The sequence below is a fragment of the Oncorhynchus tshawytscha genome, linkage group LG10, assembly GCF_018296145.1.
Source record: "Oncorhynchus tshawytscha isolate Ot180627B linkage group LG10, Otsh_v2.0, whole genome shotgun sequence".
In the NCBI taxonomy this organism is placed as follows: Eukaryota; Metazoa; Chordata; class Actinopteri; order Salmoniformes; family Salmonidae; genus Oncorhynchus; species Oncorhynchus tshawytscha.
In genome coordinates this window covers 9079752-9099123 of record NC_056438.1, presented here as the reverse complement: position 1 = coordinate 9099123, position 19372 = coordinate 9079752, and the positions used below count along the sequence as shown (strand labels likewise).

The 19372-nt window shown below is 44.9% G+C and overlaps 1 protein-coding gene across 2 annotated transcripts in view; it reads right to left on the bottom strand.

Annotated features, from left to right (window-relative positions):
• Positions 1-19372, bottom strand: part of hspa12b (heat shock protein 12B) — a 52921-nt gene that overhangs the window by 20093 nt on the left and 13456 nt on the right. For both annotated transcript variants that reach the window (XM_042329398.1, XM_042329397.1), the window contains one exon: positions 16307-16490. In XM_042329398.1, the coding sequence (XP_042185332.1) occupies positions 16307-16490 (184 nt within the window). The remainder of the gene's footprint in view (positions 1-16306; positions 16491-19372) is intronic.

Below are 19372 nucleotides of genomic sequence, written 5' to 3'. Positions count from 1 at the left end.
TAACCAACCCACAGTTAGAACAGACACAGAGTACATGTTAATGTGACGTAACCAACCCACAGTTAGAACAGACACAGAGTACATGTTAATGTGACGCAACCAACCCACAACCTTAAACCATGGTAGATACTTGAACACATTTATGCCATTTAGCAGACACTCTTATCCAGAGCGACTTACAGGGGCAATTAGGGTAAGTGCCTTGCTCAAGGGTACATCAACATATATATATATTTTTTTACCTAGTTAGCTCAGTGATTCAAACCAGTGACCTTTCGGTTACTGGCCCAATGCTCTTAAACTAGGGTACACCCCCAAGCCAATACATTCAAACTTTGGTGAGGGGGGCCCTGGAACCAACCCACTATATTCAAACTTTAGTGAGGGGGGCCCTGTAACCAACCCACTATATTCAAACTTTGGTGAGGGGGGCCCTGGAACCGAACCAATACATTCAATCTTTAGTGAGAGGGCCCTGGAACCGACCCAATACATTCAATCTTTAGTGAGGGGGCCCTGGAACCGAACCAATACATTCAATCTTTAGTGAGGGGGCCCTGGAACCGAACCAATACATTCAATCTTTAGTGAGGGGGCCCTGGAACCGAACCAATACATTCAATCTTTAGTGAGGGGGCCCTGGAACCGAACCAATACATTCAAACTTTAGTGAGGGGGCCCTGGAACCGACCCAATACAGTACATTCAAACTTTAGTGAGAGGGGCCCTGGAACCGACCCAATACATACATTCAATCTTTAGTGAGGGGGCCCTGGAACCGACCCAATACAGTACATTCAAACTTTAGTGAGGGGGGCCCTGGAACCGACCCAATACAGTACATTCAATCTTTAGTGAGGGGGGCCCTGGAACAGGTCCACTACATTCAAACCGACATAACTGTCCGAATTTGAACTAACTGTCAAGAGTAAATGGCTTCAACCACTGAAAACAACAGAGTAAAGACTTGCACTGCAGCCAAGAAAGAATGGAGAGAGATAGTAGAGAGATAATAGAGAGATAATAGAGAGATAATAGAGAGAGAGAGTTAAAATAGCAGAGATTTGCTCTTAAAATGGGCTTTAACCTCTAAGCATCTTGGGTTTTTACAACGTACCCAAATGTGGTTAGTGTTCGGTGATGTGTTTATATTAGCTGAGGTTCTAGGACATTGTGCTTTAACCCTGGTCAACCTTGGTCAAAACAACAATCACAGTACCCTTGTTGTAGGTATAGTCTCTGTTGTAGATTTAGTCTCTGTTGTAGATACAGTCTCTGTTGTAGATACAGTCTCTGTTGTAGATTTAGTCTCTGTTGTAGATACAGTTCCTGCTGTAGAAACAGTCTATGTTGTGATACAATCTATGTTGTAGATATAGTCTATGTTGTAGATATAGTCTATGTTGTAGAAACAGTCTATGTTGTAGATACAGTCTATGTTGTAGATCTAGTCTCTGTTGTAGATACAGTCTCTGTTGTAGATATAGTCTCTTGTAGATATAGTCCCTGTTGTAGATACAGTCTCTGTTGTAGATACAGTCTCTGTTGTAGATCATCTCTGTTGTCTATTTTGGGAAAATGACAAGGCCCTGTATTGTATCTTTGACATCTGGGATTTAGAAATGAGACCCACATTGGGGATATGGAGGGTTTGTGTGTGTGTGGAGGGGGAGGGGGGCCATTTGAACCCTGGCCCATACTTTTTCATATGGTAATGACTCTGAACAGAATAACATAACCAGGGACCACTGAAAAAAACTGTGTGTGTTCATGCGTGCTTGTGTGTTTTTATAAGGCGTCTGGAAGTCATTTTACAGCAAAGAAATACAAAGGAGAGAGAGAGAGAGAGAGCGAAAAGATACACAGAGAGAGAGAGGGGTAGTGAGCTCAGAGTTCTTCTGCAAAAATATATAATTTCAGTTGGATAAATGTAGATAAACGTAATTTTTTTTCGCAAGGACTTCTACATCAAAACCAGTTCAGTCTGAACCTACTTCTGAAGCCAAAAAGTAAAAGACAATCTCTAGATAATTTTATTATATAAAGCTTAATAAATAAGGCTACTAAGCTTACCAAGCTGCTAGGACAGAATTGACCTGGCTTTAACTTGTGTGACGTGAGAGGTGTGAAAATTATTGGGCCTAACAATGGCAGTAGAGTTTCCCCCCCCCCAAATGCCAGAGACCTTTGAAGCCCTCATGGCCTCATGGTCATTACAATACATTACCCCTTTTGGATATTAAAAACAACACTGAACGGAATAAGTACAAAAAAAAAAACTCCTGGACAATCCAGAGACACTATTAACCAGACCATCCCCTGGCATGGAGCTCTTTTAACCAGACCATCCCCTGGCATGGAGCTCTATTAACCAGACCATCCCCTGGCATGGAGCTCTATTAACCAGACCATCCCCTGGCATGGAGCTCTATTAACCAGACCATCCCCTGGCATGGAGCTCATATTAACCAGACCATCCCCTGGCATGGAGCTCTATTAACCAGACCATCCCCTGGCATGGAGCTCTATTAACCAGACCATCCCCTGGCATGGAGCTCTATTAACCAGACCATCCCCTGGCATGGAGCTCAGATTAACCAGACCATCCTGGCATGGAGCCTGGCATGGAGCTATATTAACCAGACCATCAGACCCTGGCATGGAGCTCTATTTAACCAGACCATCCCCTGGCATGGAGCTCTATTAACCAGACCATCAGACCCTGGCATGGAGCTCTATTAACCAGACCATCCCCTGGCATGGAGCTCTATTAACCAGACCATCCCCTGGCATGGAGCTCTATTAACCAGACCACCAGACCATCCCCTGGCATGGAGCTATATTAACCAGACCATCCCCTGGCATGGAGCTATATTAACTAGACCATCCCCTGGCATGGAGCTATATTAACCAGACCATCGCCTGGCATGGAGCTATATTAACCAGACCATCCCCTGGCATGGCACAGTGCTATGTGAGCACACTACTGTCAAGAGAGAGGGTATTGGCCCAGGGTGGAAACTAGACATTGAGGAAATTGAAAAAACCTCTGTCGACACGTACAAGTCTGGGACAGTAATGGTGCAGGGCCTCCTCGTACAGTTCCTGCAGGAAAAACTCTCTCTCTCTCTGTGACGACTCCCGCATCCTGAGTGAGTCTGATCACACCTCTTCAAACTGCCCTGCAGACGAGGACAGTCACCCCCCACAGCACTGAAGACACCCATGTCCCACAAACTGCACTGCTCCTTCATCATTGAGAGGGATACATTCACAGTGCTGAGGGGAAACATGGTGGAGCTCAGAGAGCTAGTCCACACAATCCAGACAGAACAAACCCACAAAACAGACCAGCACAAGGGCCCAGCAGGTAAGGGTGGTCACAGCACTCAAGGGAGTGATTGAAAATGCTTCTTCCACTTTCCCCAATGCACAAGTGGTTATCTCCACCCTGCTACCACAAACATACTTTCACTCTGCCACCATACAGTGGGTGAATGCAAGCATTTTGCAAGACTGTGCCCCAAAACCTAATGTCTACCTGACCCACCACTCCACCCTGGACTTGAACAGCCTTTTACGACCAGGTCCACCTCTACAAGGCAGCAATCCCCACTTTTGCCAGGAGCCTAAAGGACGTCACCCTGAAACGTAGCCGCAGCACCTCACACAGGAGCAACAGAGCAACGGACACCCGGCCCAGACAAGAGAGACACCCTCCCAGACCAGAGAGACACCCTCCCAGACCAGAGAGACACCCTCCCAGACCAGAGAGACACCCTCCCAGACCAGAGAGACACCCTCCCAGACCAGAGAGACACCCTCCCAGACCAGAGAGACACCCTCCCAGACCAGAGAGACACCCTCCCAGACCAGAGACACCCTCCCAGACCAGAGGCACCCTTCCAGACCAGAGACACCATCCCAGACCAGAGACACCATCCCAGACCAGAGAGACACCCTCCCAGACCAGAGAGACCCTCCCAGACCAGAGACACACCCTCCCAGACCAGAGACACACCCTCCCAGACCAGAGACACACCCTCCCAGACCAGAGACACACCCTCCCAGACCAGAGACACCAGACCTCCCAGACCAGAGCACCATCCCAGACACCCATCCCAGACCAGATCCCAGAGGCACCATCCCAGACCATCCCAGACCAGAGAGGCACCATCCCAGACCAGAGAGACACCATCCCAGACCAGAGACACCATCCCAGACACCCATCCCAGACCAGAGGCACCATCCCAGACCAGAGAGACACCATCCCAGACCAGAGAGACACCATCCCAGACCAGAGAGACACCATCCCAGACCAGAGAGACACCCTCCCAGACCAGAGAGACACCCTTCCAGACCAGAGAGACACCCTCCCAGACAAGAGAGTCACCCTCCCAGACCAGAGAGACCCCCAAGACCTGGCAGAGCAGAGCAACAGGCCCAACCCCGACTATTACACCCGCCCAAGCCCCATCCGGTGACCTAAGAGGTATGTATCAGATGCTCAACATGCTCTGCTCACACCTACTGTGATGGTCTGGGCCTAAACCATACAAAACCAACACTAGACACTATGGAACACAAAGTTATTACTATCTCAATCTGGAACATACAAGGTCTGAGGTCATCTGCCTTTGGCCTAAAGAGCAGGAACCCAGATTTCATCAAATAAATTGGAAATACAGACAATGTCAGCCTACAAGAAACATGGTATGAAGGAGACAGACAGACCCACTAGCTGCCCTCTAGGATACAGAGAACTGGTAGTCCCATCCACCAAACTACCAGGTGTGAAACAGGGAAGTGACTCAGGGGGTATACTAATTTGGTATAGAGCAGACCTAACCCACTCTATTAAATTAATCAAAACAGGAGCATTTTACATTTGGCTAGAAATTAATAAGGAAATGATCTCAACAGAGATGAATGTCCTCCTGTGTGCTACCTATATCCCCCCACTAGAATCCCCATATTTTAATGAAGACAGCTTCTCCATCCTGGAGGGGGAAATCAATCATTTCCAGGCCCAGGGACATGTGCTAGTCTGTGGCGACCTAAATGCCAGAACTGGACAAGAACCTGACACACTCAGCACACAGGGGGACAAACACCTACCTGAAGGTGACAGCATTCTCTCCCCCCATTTGCCTCCCTAGACACAACTACGATAACATAACCAACAAACATAACCAACAAAAACACGTCACAACTCCTGCAACATAGTCAATGGTAGGCTTTGAGGGGACTCCTATGGTAGGCACACCTATAGCTCATTTCTTGGCAGTAGTACTGTAGACTACTTTATCCAAAAAAAACACACAAAAAAAAATCTAACCACTTCGGGGAAATTGGAAAACAAAATTGAAAAACGAACAACAACACAAACAGTTATCTATCCAAAACGGAGATGTATGGATAGACCACTTCTCTATAACAAAAGAATAAAAGAACAAACAGCAACAACATATACATGATCAAATACAAATCTTAGAATCAACTATTAAAGACTACCAGGGGGACAAAATGGCGCCGTAGAGAGAACACGGTGTTTCAGCGAGCTCTCGTGGCATTCGTAAATTTATATTCTTACATTAATCTCCTAGCTTGAAAAAGTGGTAGAATTGGCTAAATAAGTTACCATATAATGAGTCTTGACGACTATTTCGCAAAAATCTCCGACAACATGCCCAATAGAACTACTAAGAAGTCGACCAAAACCACCACCCCTGTGGATGTGCATGAGGAGCTAGCTAACGTTAGCGAAGCTAACACCATTGCGGATCCAGGCACAATGGACCTGATGATTCAAAAGATGACTGATAACATTACTAAAGTGATCGATGCTAAGATAAGAACGGTCTTGGAAGCAATAGCAGGCCATTCAGCTGAAATACAGAGCGTTGTGAAACGTGTTGTTGAGGCGGAAGGGAGAATTGCTGCAGTGGAAACTTCAACTACATCTATGGACGCTAAGATAAAAGCACTTGAGAAACAGGTGCGCGAAATGGCGGAGCACATTGACGACTTGGATAATCGAGGACGCAGATGCAATATTCGTGTTGTGGGACTCCCGGAAAATTCTGAAGGGACACGTTCAGTAAAATTCTTTGAGGAATGGATCCCTGGCTACCTACAAATGGACACTAAGGCTGGTCGTGTGAAGCTGGACAGAGCCCATCGCTCTCAAGCACCGATACCCGGTCCCAATCAGCGCCCACGGCCGGTGGTTATAAAGTTCCACAACTTCACCGACAAGCAGCGCGTCATGGATGCGGCTAGAAACATCGGCTCTGATGGTAGTCAACATAAAGGTCCAAAGGTCTCATTCTTCAATGATTATTCCACAGCGGTTGTACGAAGACGCAAAGCGTTTGATGAGGCGAAGGCTCGACTCAGGAGAATGAAGATGGACTACGCACTGTTGTACCCGGCCACATTGAAGATTATGGTCAACGGATCACCTAAAAAGCTCTACACACCTGAAGAGGCTGCTGCGTTTATTGACTCTCTCGGGTAAATAACTTTAAGCTGCACCTCCACAGCATTGAATAACTTTGTTTATTTTTGGTTGAATCTGATCATGAAACAGTGGTGTGAGTCCTCACGTACTCCGGCTCAGTAATATTCGTATCTTTATTATTTTTCTTGCTAAAGTAATAGCCGCTATAGCTCAGGCTGAGATATGTGTGAATCCATATTGGTGCCCAGGCTTGGTTTTAGGTGGAAGAGCCTCAATCTTCTTCTATTGATTTTCTTTTCCATATATATAAAGGATGAGGCTATTGAGCGGCAATGCGGACTTAAGAGTCTACATTGGAGAGTTGAAATCCCCTGCATGTTAGCTAGTGGGAAAACCCCCTTTTGGATCTTTACATGTTTAATTTTTGGGTTTAGTATAGTTCGAGTTCAGGGTTCATATTTTTTGTTTATGCTCAGTGAGATAGAGGAGAGTTCAACACATGGAAAAAGGTACCACCCCACTTTTACAGTAGGATCCATTCTGGATATTGAATGGTCAAGATACAATGGCAGATAACAGACTGCGTGTATGTACGTGGAACATTAGAGGGAGCCATAACCCCATTAAAAGGAAGAAAGTACTGTCTTTTTTGAAAAAAGAAAATATTGATATTGCCCTGTTGCAAGAAACTCATTTGGATGATAAGGAGCACCTGAAATTACAACAAGGAGGGTTTGGTCAAGTGTTTTTCTCATTATTTACATCCAGAAGTAGATGTGTAGCAATTCTGGTGAAAAAGAACTTACCACTTAAGGTCTTGAATTGTGTGAAAGATAAATTTGGTCGCTTTGTTATAATTAATGGTACTTTACAAGGGCAGAACATTTCCATAATGAATATTTACTTCCCCCCTGCTCACCCCCCTGATTTCCTCACTAAGGCATTTCTAGACTTTTCAGAATTAAACTCAGACACTGCAGTGGTTGGAGGAGATTTTAACTGCTTGTTGAACCCCCTTATTGATAGGTTTCCCAGTGGTATAGCTTCACTCTCTCCTCAAGCTAAGTCACTTAAAGTTATTTGTGATGATCTGGGGTATGCGGATGTCTGGAGAGCTTTTCATCCCTCCAACAGAGAGTTCACTTTTTCTCTGCACCTCATGGATGTCAGACTAGAATAGATTATTTTTTTATGCCCAAGACGTCTTTGCAGTCTGTTTTATCCGCTAGGATAGGAAGCATAGTCATATCTGATCATGCTGAGGTGATCCTGGACATAAAACTCAACGGGGCATTCAATCGGTCAAGACATTGGAGGTTGAACACAACCATTCTTAAAGACCATACATTCACATCATATTTTATAACAGAGTTTAAAGCATTTTTCTCTATTAACTCTCAATCAACAGATAACCCCTCGCTCCTTTGGGAGACCTGTAAAGCGTATGCCAGGGGTCTGATTATGTCATACACAGCTACTAAGAGACAGAAAAAGCGGGAAAAGCAAAACATGTTAGAGGGTGAATTAGGAACTAAAGAGAAGGACTACATTAAAACGCCCACTCCTGCCCTATTAAAGGAAATATCAGTCATTAGATCAACGTTAGACTCTCTCCTAACACAGGACGCTGAAAAGAAAATGAGATTTGTCAGGCAAAAGCTATATGAACATGGCGATAAGCCAGGAAAGTACTTGGCATACCTATCTAAAAAGAGGGCTGACTCTCAGTCAATTGCTACTATTACTGATTCTGATGGTAATCATTTATATGAAAATAAATTGATAAGTGACTCATTTAAGAAATTTTATACAAACCTTTATGCCTCAGAACTGCCAAAGGATGCACCCAAATTAATGGAGAACTTCTTTTGTAAGATTGAGCTCCCTACTATCTCCGAAGAGCAGAGGTCCCTCCTTAATGCCCCTATTACCAAGGAAGAGATAATGTTCGCAATTAAGAATCTGCAAAATGGTAAGGCCCCAGGACCAGACGGGTTTTGTAGTGAGTTCTATAAAGAGTTCCATGGCCTGATCCTTGAGCCATTGCGTGATATGTTTAACCACTCATTTTCAAATGACCAACTCCCTCAAACGCTGAGAGAAGCCAACATTTCACTTATTCTCAAAAAGGGAAAATGTCCAGAGTCTTGTTCCTCATACAGGCCAATTTCCCTTCTGAATGTGGATAGAAAATTGCTTTCTAAAATTCTAGCCACAAGATTAGAGGACTCACTGCCACTAATTGTGAAAGGAGACCAAACTGGCTTCATTAGGGGCCGTAAGTCATGCAACAACGTCAGGCGGCTTCTTAATGTAATTCAAGCCTACCAACAAAGTGCTGTGGATGGTCTTGTGCTCTCCCTAGATGCTGAGAAAGCATTTGATCGTGTGGAGTGGTCTTACCTATTATTTGCTCTAAATAAATTTGGTCTGGGGGACAACTTTATAAAATGGGTGAAAGTTTTATATGATGATCCTCAGGCTGCTGTCCTTACTAATGGGCTACGGTCAAATAGCTTCTCTATACACAGAGGTACCAGACAGGGCTGTCCTTTATCCTCCCTCCTCTTTGCACTCGTTATGGAACCACTAGCCGAGGCCATCAGGGTAACGCCTGCTATACAGGGGCTGCTCATTGGTGATGTTCACCATAAAATAAGCTTGTATGATGATGATGTCCTGATATTCATCTCTAGTCCCGAGACTTCAATTACATCTCTTATTAATATTATTGAATTATTCAGCGAATTCTCAGGCTACAAGATTAACCTTACTAAGTCAGAGGCTATGCCACTTGGTAGCCTACACTCTGTACCTAATACTTCTCCCCCCTTCCCTTTTAAATGGTCTCCCTCAGGTTTCATGTATCTGGGTATATTTGTAACTCCTAAATTCCAGCTAATGTACAAAGCCAATTTTGTTCCCTTGTTTGATACAATAAGACAGGATCTGGATCGCTGGAACTCTCTCCCGATTTCTTGGTTGGGTAGAATATCCCTCTTGAAAATGAACATTTTACCTAGACTACTTTACCCAATCCAAATGATCCCAGTATTACTCTCCAATAAGGTAATAAAGGATGTAAATGGATGGCTAAGTTCCTTTATATGGAGTAAACGCAAGCCAAGACTTAAGATGGCAATATTGCAGCTGCCAAGTTCTATGGGCGGCTTGGACCTGCCCAATATCAGGTTCTATCAATGGTGTGCCCACCTTTGTTATATTTCTGACTGGATCACAAATGATGACTCCTCTATTTGGTTAGACATTGAGACTTCTCTTTCAAAATACCCCTTACAGGATCTTTTATTTTTCAGAAGTTTCAAGTCTGTAGAAGATCACTGCAATAATCCCATTACACTTAACACACTCAAAGTATGGAGGTCAGTTCAACGCTTCCTGGGAAGGTCCAAACTAACCTCTGCTCTTACCCCAATTCTTAACAACCCAGATTTCAGTCCAGGATTGCTGGATTCTGGCTTTAACTTATGGCTTAATAAGGGCATACGCAGGCTAAATGACTTATTTGCTGATAAGATTTTGTTGTCATTTGAGCAGATGGTCGAGAAATATCGACTCCCAAAGCAGGACTTTTTCCGCTTCCTACAAGTAAGACATTATATTCTGAAGAGCACCACCTTAATTGGTAACCCTGATGTGTCTGTCATTGAAAGAATGCTTTTTTTCCCACAAAGGAAAATGTCTGTAAGTCTGTTTTATGATACTTTAAGGTCCTTTTCTGCTGTCAACACACAGAGGGTGAAACAAGTGTGGGAGAAAGAATTGTCTGTTACTATTGACGAAGAGGTGTGGGAGGACATTTGGAGATATGCAAAAACAATATCTATATGTAACCGTACTAGAGCAATCCAATTAAGAATAATACACAGATTGCATATATCCCCAAATCGCAGACATGCTTTTAGCCCCACTTCCTCTTCCCCTCAGTGTCTTAAATGCAAAACTGATACAGGCACCCTAACACATTGTTTATGGTCATGTACCAAAATACAAAGATACTGGTCTGGTGTTCTGCAAGAAATTGAAAAGATCCTAGGGGTTGATCTAGAATTGGACCCAGTTTCTTTACTGTTAGGTCTCCCTAGTAGGCATGTTACTTCTGTCGGTAAAAGGAGGCTTTACAACATCCTTACCTTCGCAGCGAGGAAAAACATCCTTTTACAGTGGATTAGTGATAAGGTTCCTTCTATTAAAGATTGGCATAAGATACTATTTGAATGGGTGCCTCTGGAATATCTGACATGTACATTGCATTCTAAAACAGACCAGTTCAACAAAGTATGGGAACCTTATCTAAATTACCTAGAACCTGAGGTATCAGCTATTATGCTGCAAGGATTCTCTTAGAATGGCGGGGATCTATGTATTTCAGAACTACACTGTACGTTCCATGTGTGGAACCTAACCTCTTGGTTTAAACTGAGCTTTTTTGTTTAATTTCTGTTTGTAAGTTTGTTTAAAATGTATGTATTGAGAGACGCAATGATGGTGATGGGGTGAGAGAAGCACAGAGCGGGAAGAGGAAAATGGTGTACGGATGTATGGGTGTGTATATGTGTGTGTGTGCGTGCGTGTATGTATACGTATGTGTGTGTATATGCATGGGTATATGTATGTGTGTGTATGTATGTGTATGTATGTATGTGTATATAAATGCACGTAGATATGTGTAAGTGGGTGCTGTTTCTCTTGTTTTTGTTCTGTGTGCTTTGTCTCTGTTGTATTTCTTAATATGGGTGAAAATTGTGAAATTCCAATAAAAATACTGTTACTAAAAAAAAAAAAAGACTACCAGAACCCACTGGATTCTCCAGCTACACTAAATGAACTACAGTCGTGGCCAAAAGTTTTGAGAATGACATAAATATTAATTTCCACAAAGTTTGCTGCTTCAGTGTCTTTAGATATTTTTGTCAGATGTTACTATGGAATACTGAAGTATAATTACAAGCATTTCATAAGTGTCAAAGGCTTTTATTGACAATTACATGAAGTTGATGCAAAGAGTCAATATTTGCAGTGTTGACCCTTCTTTTTCAAGACCTCTGCAATCCACCCTGGCATGCTGTCAATTAACTTCTGGGCCACATCCTGACGCGATGCTTGGAGTTTGTCAGAATTTGTGGGTTTTTGTTTGTCCAGCCGCCTCTAGAGGATTGACCACAAGTTCTCAATGGGATTAAGGTCTGGGGAGTTTCCTGGCCAAGGACCCAAAATATCGATGTTTTGTTCCCCGAGCCACTTAGTTATCACTTTTGCCTTATGGCAAGGTGCTCCATCATGCTGGAAAAGGCATTGTTCATCACCAAACTGTTCCTGGATGGTTGGGAGAAGTTGCTCTCGGAGGATGTGTTGGCAACCGCTCTCCTGGAAGTTCTTGATGATCTGATAAATGGTTGATTTAGGTGCAATCTTAATGGCAGCAATATCCTTGCCTGTGAAGCCCTTTTTGTGCAAAGCAATTATGACGGCACGTGTTTCGTTGCAGGTAACCATGTTTGACAGAGGAAGAACAATGATTCCAAGCACCACCCTCCTTTTGAAGCTTCCAGTCTGTTATTCAAACTCAATCAGCATGACAGAGTGATCTCCAGCCTTGTCCTCGTCAACACTCACACCTGTGTTAACGAGAGGATCACTGACATGTTGTCAACTGGTCCTTTTGTGGCAGGGCTGAAATGCAGTGTAAATGTTTTTGGGGGGATTCAGTTCATTTGCATGGCAAAGAGGGACTTTACAATTTATCTGATCAGTCTTCATAGCATTCTGGAGTATATGCAAATTGCCATCATACAGAGGCAGCAGACTTTGTGAAAATTACAATTTGTGTCATTCTCAAAACCTTTGGCCACGACTGTACAGGACAAAACACAAACCCTCAAACCCAAAAAAGCCTGTGGGGTTCATGGTATCCTAAATGAAATTATAAAATATAAAGACCACAAATTCCAATTGGCTATACTTAAACTCTAGCATCATCCTCAACTCTGGTATCTTCCTCAATATTTGGAACCAAGGACGGATCACCCCAATCCACAAACGTGAAGACAAATTTGACCCCAATAACTACCGTGGGATATGCGTCAACAGCAACCTTGGGTTGCATTATCATTAACAGCAAACTCGTACATTTCCTCAGTATAAACAAGGTACTGAGCAAATGTCAAATTGGATTTTTACCAAATGACTGTACGACAGACCATATATTCACTGCACTAATTGACAAACAAACAAACCAAATATAAGTATAAATATATTATTATAAATAAGTATTTTCATGCTTTGTTGATTTCAAAAAAAGATTTAGACTCAATTTGGCATGAGGGTCTGCTATACAAATTGATGGAAAGTGGTGTTAGGGGAAAAACATACTACATTATAAAAACAATTTAAAATGGGCAAAAAACACACATTTCTTTACACAGGGCTGAGGGGTGAGACAGGGATGCAGCTTAAGCCCCACCCCCTTCAACAAAGAATTGGCGAGGGCACTAGAACAGTCTGCAGCACCTGGCCTCACCCTACTAGAATCTGAAATCAAATGTCTACTGTTTTCTGGTGATCTGGTGCTTCTGTCCCCAACCAAGGAGGGCCTACAGCAGCACCTAGATCTTCTGCACAGATTCTGTCAGACCTGGGCCCTGACAGTAAATCTCATTAAAACAAAAATAATGGTGTTCCAAAAATGGTCCAGTTGCCAGGACCACGTATTCAAATTCCATCTAGACACCATTGCCCTAGAGCACACAAAAAACTATACATAACTCAGCCTAAATATCAGCACCACAGGGAACTTCCACAAAGCTCTAACCGATCTGAGAGACAAGGCAAGATGGGCCTTCTATGCCATCAAAAGGAACAGAAAAAATCAACATACCAATTAGGATCTGGCTAAAAATACTTGAATCAGTTATAGAACCCATTGCCCTTTTATAGTTGTGAGGTCTGGGGTCTGCTCACCAACCAATAATTCACAAAATGGGACAAACACCAAATTGATACTGCATACAGAATTCTGCAAAAATATCCCCTGTGTACAACATCAAATAATGCATGCAGAGCAGAACTAGGCCGACACCCGCTAATTAGCAAAATCCAGAAAAAAGCTGTTAAATTCTAAAAGGAAGTGATTCCCAAACCGTGCATAACAAAGCCATTATCTACAGAGAGATGAACCTGGAGAAGAGTCCCCTAAGCAAGCACAATTAGACCCAAACAAATCATGAGCAAACAAGAAGATAATTACTTGACACGTTGGAAGGAATTCACACAAAACAGAGCAAACTAGAATGCTATTTGGCCCTAAACAGAGAATACACCGTGGCAGAATACCGAACCACTGTGATTGACCCAAATTAAGGAAAGCTTTGACCATGTACAGACTCAGTGAGCATAGCCTTGCTATTGAGAGAGGCCACCGTAGGCAGACCTGGCTCTCAAGAGAAGACCGGCTATGTGCTCACTGCCCACAAAATGAGGTGGAAACTGAGCTGCACTTCCTAATCTCCTACCCAATGTATTACCATAGAGACACGTATTTCCCTCAGATTACACAGACACACAAAGAATTCCAAAACAAATCCAATTTTGATAAACTCCCATATCTGTTGGGTGAAATATCACAGTGTTCCATCACAGCAGCAAGATTTGTGACCTTGTTGTCACAAGAAAAGGGCAACCAGTGAAGAGCAAACACCAGTATGAATACAACCCATATTTATGTTTATTTATTTTCCCGTTTGTATTTGCACATCATTACAACATTGTATATAGACATAATATGACATTTGAAATGTCTTTATTCTTTTAGAACTTTCTTGAGTGTAAAGTTATTGTCAATTTTTTATTTTTTATTTCACTTTTGTTTATTATCTATTTTTCTTGCTTTGGCAATGTAAATATATATATTCCATGCCAATAAAGCCCTTAAATTGAAATTGAATTGAGAGAGAGAGACACTGTAAATAAGAATTTGTTTTTCACTAGCTAACAGCTTACAACAGTCTTACAACATAAGCACAAAGAGAGGAGGAAACGGGAGGAAAGAGGAGGAAACGGGAGGAAAGAGAGGAGGAAACGGGAGCAAACAGAGGAGGAAACGGGAGCAAACAGAGGAGGAAACGGGAGGAAAGAGAGGAGGAAACAGAGGAGGAAACGGGAGGAAACAGAGGAGGAAACGGGAGGAAAGAGAGGAGGAAACAGGAGGAAAGAGATGAGGAAACAGAGGAGGAAACGGGAGGAAAGAGAGGAGGAAATGGGAGGAAAGAGAGGAGGAAACGGGAGGAAAGAGAGGAGGAAATGGGAGGAAAGAGAGGAGGAAATGGGAGGAAAGAGAGGAGGAAATGGGAGGAAATGGGAGGAAAGAGAGGAGGAAACAGAGGAGGAAAGAGAGGAGGTAATGGGAGCAAACAGAGGAGGAAACGGGAGCAAACAGAGGAAGAAACGAGAGGAAAGAGAGGAGGAAACGGGAGGAAAGAGAGGAGGAAAGAGGAGGAAACAGGATGAGGAAATGGGAGGAAAGAGAGGAGGAAACGGGAGGAAAGAGATGAGGAAACGGGAGGAAACAGAGGAGGAAACGGGAGGAAAGAGATGAGGAAACAGGAGCAAACAGAGGAGGAAACGGGAGGAAAGAGAGGATGAAACGGGAGGAAAGAGAAGAGGAAACGGGAGGAAAGAGAGGAGGAAACGGGAGGAAAGAGATGAGGAAACGGGAGGAAAGAGAGGAGGAAACGGGAGCAAACAGAGGAGGAAAGAGAGGAGGAAATGGGAGGAAAGAGATGAGGAAACGGGAGGAAAGAGAGGAGGAAACGGGAGGAAAGAGGAGGAAACGGGAGGAAAGAGAGGAGGAAACGGGAGGAAAGAGAGGAGGAAACGGGAGGAAAGAGAGGAGGAAACGGGAGGAAAGAGAGGAGGAAACGGGAGGAAAGAGATGAGGAAACGGGAGGAGGAAACGGGAGGAAAGAGAGGAGGAAACAGAGGAGGAAAGAGAGGAGGAAATGGGAGGAAAGAGAGGAGGAAACGGGAGGAAAGAGAGGAGGAAACGGGAGGAAAGAGAGGAGGAAACGGGAGGAAAGAGAGGAGGAAACGGGAGGAAAGAGAGGAGGAAACGGGAGGAAAGAGAGGAGGAAATGGGAGGAAAGAGAGGAGGAAACGGGAGGAAAGAGAGGAGGAAACGGGAGGAAACAGAGGAGGAAACGGGAGGAAACAGAGGAGGAAACGGGAGGAAAGAGAGGAGGAAACGGGAGGAAAGAGAGGAGGAAACGGGAGGAAAGAGAGGAGGAAACGGGAGGAAAGAAACATACAAATGATGATGTTTAAAAGGGCAATCTGCAGTTCAAACAACAACAATGAGGAGTCCCTGCCAATGTATTGGTAAACAGCTGAGGGATCGGGCTGGAGAAATGTTACCACTCTCAATTTCATAGACAGAGCTACGGACGCAAGGACCGACCATTCATGACATCAACATGATCGTTTTAACCATGATTTGAGGCCGTTACAGTGTTTGAGAAAGAAAGAGATGAGAGAAAGCTAACGGGACAGAGTGTGGGTGAGATCATGGGCTCACAGCATCTTGTTCCAATTACAATATCCTGTGTGTGTGGGTGTATGTCCATTCACACAAAATACACACACATAATTCTGCACTGCTGTAACAGCACACACACAGGCAAACAGTCATTCAAGGCTAAGCCAGATACATTACACTCTCTCTCTCTCTCTCTCTCTCTCTCTCTCTCTCTCTCTCTCTCTCTCTCTCTCTCTCTCTCTCTCTCTCTCTCTCTCTCTCTCTCTCTCTCTCTCTCTCTCTCTCTCTCTCACCTTGTCTGAAGCTGGAGTCAAAAGGGCGGGACCCGTCGCTCTCCAAGCTGAGACCATTGGTCATTGGCCGGAGGCTCAGGTCAATCACCTGGTGTAGGCGGAGCTTGCGACAGTAGATGGAAGCTGCTTCAGGTTCGAGAGCTATCAGGAGCTGTTCAGGAGTGTCAGGAGATACCAGACCAGCCTAGAGAGAGACAGAGGGAGGTTTAATCTAAATATAAGGTTCTAGAGAGAGACAGAGAGAGGTTCTAAGCCTCAGACAAGATCAGCCTGTATAGTGGGGGTTAGAGTATGCACATTGTGGGTTAGAGGGGGTATGCATAGTGGGGGTTGGAGAGGGTATGCATAGTGGGGGTTAGAGGGGTATGGACAGTGGGGGTGAGAGAGGGTATGGACAGTGGGTTTAGAGGGGGTATGTATAGTTAGAGGGGTGATAGAGTAAGACAGCTGCTGAACCTAAACATTTTAGGATTAGATAAACAGAGATAAACCGTGTGTGATTACAGTGTGATTTATGGATTCAAATAAAGTTGTTTCAATATAAATAATTGTTGGGTTTTTGGTAAAAGTGACTGAGGTAAAGTGAGGCTTTGGTAAATGGAGCAGGAGTCAAATTGTAAGGGGAGTTGAGTAAGAGATTAGAGAGGGGTTGTCCTGACAGAGCTGGACTGGGGTTGTAGAGGGTGAGCAGATGGGTTGTCCTGACAGAGCTGGACTGGGGTTGTAGAGGGTGAGCAGATGGGTTGTCCTGACAGAGCTGGACTGGGGTTGTAGAGGGTGAGCAGATGGGTTGTCCTGACAGAGCTGGACTGGGGTTGTAGAGGGTGAGCAGATGGGTTGTCCTGACAGAGCTGGACTGGGGTTGTAGAGGGTGAGCAGATGGGTTGTTCTGACAGAGCTGGATGGGGGTTGGAGAGGAGAGCAGATGGGTTATCCTGACAGAGCTGGATGGGGGTTGGAGAGGAGAGCAGATGGGTTGTCCTGACAGAGCTGGACTGGGGTTGTAGAGGGTGAGCAGATGGGTTGTTGTGACAGAGCTGAACTGAGAGGAGAGGGATTGTCCTGACAGAGCTGAACTGAGAGGAGAGAGATTGTCCTGACAGAGCTGAACTGAGAGGAGAGAGATTGTCCTGACAGAGCTGAACTGAGAGGAGAGAGATTGTCCTGACAGAGCTGAACTGAGAGGAGAGAGATTGTCCTGACAGAGCTGAACTGAGAGGAGGAGATTGTCCTGACAGAGCTGAACTGAGAGGAGAGGAGTTGTCCTGACAGAGCTGAACTGAGAGGAGAGGGTTGTCCTGACAGAGCTGAACTGAGAGGAGAGGGATTGTCCTGACAGAGCTGAACTGAGAGGAGAGGGGTTGTCCTGACAGAGCTGAACTGAGAGGAGAGGGGTTGTCCTGACAGAGCTGAACTGAGAGGAGAGAGATTGTCCTGACAGAGCTGAACTGAGAGGAGAGGAGTTGTCCTGAGCTGAACTGAGAGGAGGGAGTTGTCCTGACAGAGCTGAACTGAGAGGAGAGGAGTTGTCCTGACAGAGCTGAACTGAGAGGAGAGGGGTTGTCCTGACAGAGCTGAACTGAGAGGAGAGGAGTTGTCCTGACAGAGCTGAACTGAGAGGAGAGGGGTTGTCCTGACAGAGCTGAACTGAGAGGAGAAGAGTTGTCCTGACAGAGCTGAACTGAGAGGAGAGAGATTGTCCTGACAGAGCTGAACTGAGAGGAGAGGAGTTGTCCTGACAGAGCTGAACTGAGAGGAGAGGAGTTGTCCTGACAGAGCTGAACTGAGAGGAGAGGAGTTGTCCTGACAGAGCTGAACTGAGAGGAGAGGAGTTGTCCTGGCAGAGCTGAACTGAGAGGAGAGGAGTGCTGGGGAGTGTAAAGAGTAAAGAGAGGAGAGCGGAGGGAGAGTGGAGGGGACGGATGGGGGAGTGGTAGGAAAGTAGATGAGTTGAGTAGAGATGTGGGCTTGGGGAGGGTTGAGAGGGTTGAGGCTATAGGGGAGGGTTGAGAGGGTTGAGACTCCAGGAGTGGTTTCCTGTGTTTGTATGCCGGTCTCCCTGATTGTTCAACCCAATGACATCACCATGAGCAGGAAATACACCACCCAGCCATCCAGGATTGGAGCCACACTGGAACATGGAGGGAAAGCCGAGGGAGGAGGCAGAGGACAGGTTTGGCCCCAGAACAGAGAGAGGTTGAACCCAGAACAGAGAGAGGTTTGGGACCCAGAACAGAGAGAGGTTTGGGACCCAGAACAGAGAGAGGTATGGGACCCAGAAGAGAGAGAGGTTTGGGACCCAGAAGAGAGAGAGGTTTGGGACCCAGAAGAGAGAGGTTTGGGACCCAGAACATAGAGAGATTTAAGCCAGAATAGAGAGATTTAAGAACCAGAAGGTTTGGGACCCAGAACAGAGAGAGGTTGAAACCCAGAACAGAGAGCGGTTTGGGACCCAGAACAGAGAGAGGTTTGGGACCCAGAACAGAGAGAGGTTGAACCCAGAAGAGAGAGGTTTGGGACCCAGAACATAGAGAGATTTAAGCCAGAATAGAGAGAGGTTGAACCCATAACAGAGAGAGTATTGGGACCCATAACAGAGAGAGTATTGGGACCCAGAACAGAGAGAGGTTTGGGACCCAGAACAGAGAGAGTTTTGGGACCCAGAACAGAGAGAGTATTGGGACCCAGAACAGAGAGAGGTTTGGGACCCATAACAGAGAGAGGTTTGGGACCCATAACAGAGATAGGTTTGGGACCATAACAGAGAGAGGTTTGGGACCCATAACAGAGATAGGTTTGGGACCATAACAGAGAGAGGTTTGGGACCCAGAACAGAGAGAGGTTGGATCCAGAACATGGTGGTGAAGGTTTTGAGACTCAGGCGAAAGAAGTGTGGATCTAAATGTAGAAATAATCCCGAATTCTGAAGAGAGACTCCACGTCTCACACACATACTGTTGTTGTGAACGTGTGTGAGAGTCTCTTGACATGCTGTACAATCCTAATTTAATTTAAACCCTCTACTGCTCCCACAGTCCTTCAGTCTGCGTCATCTCTACCGACCCC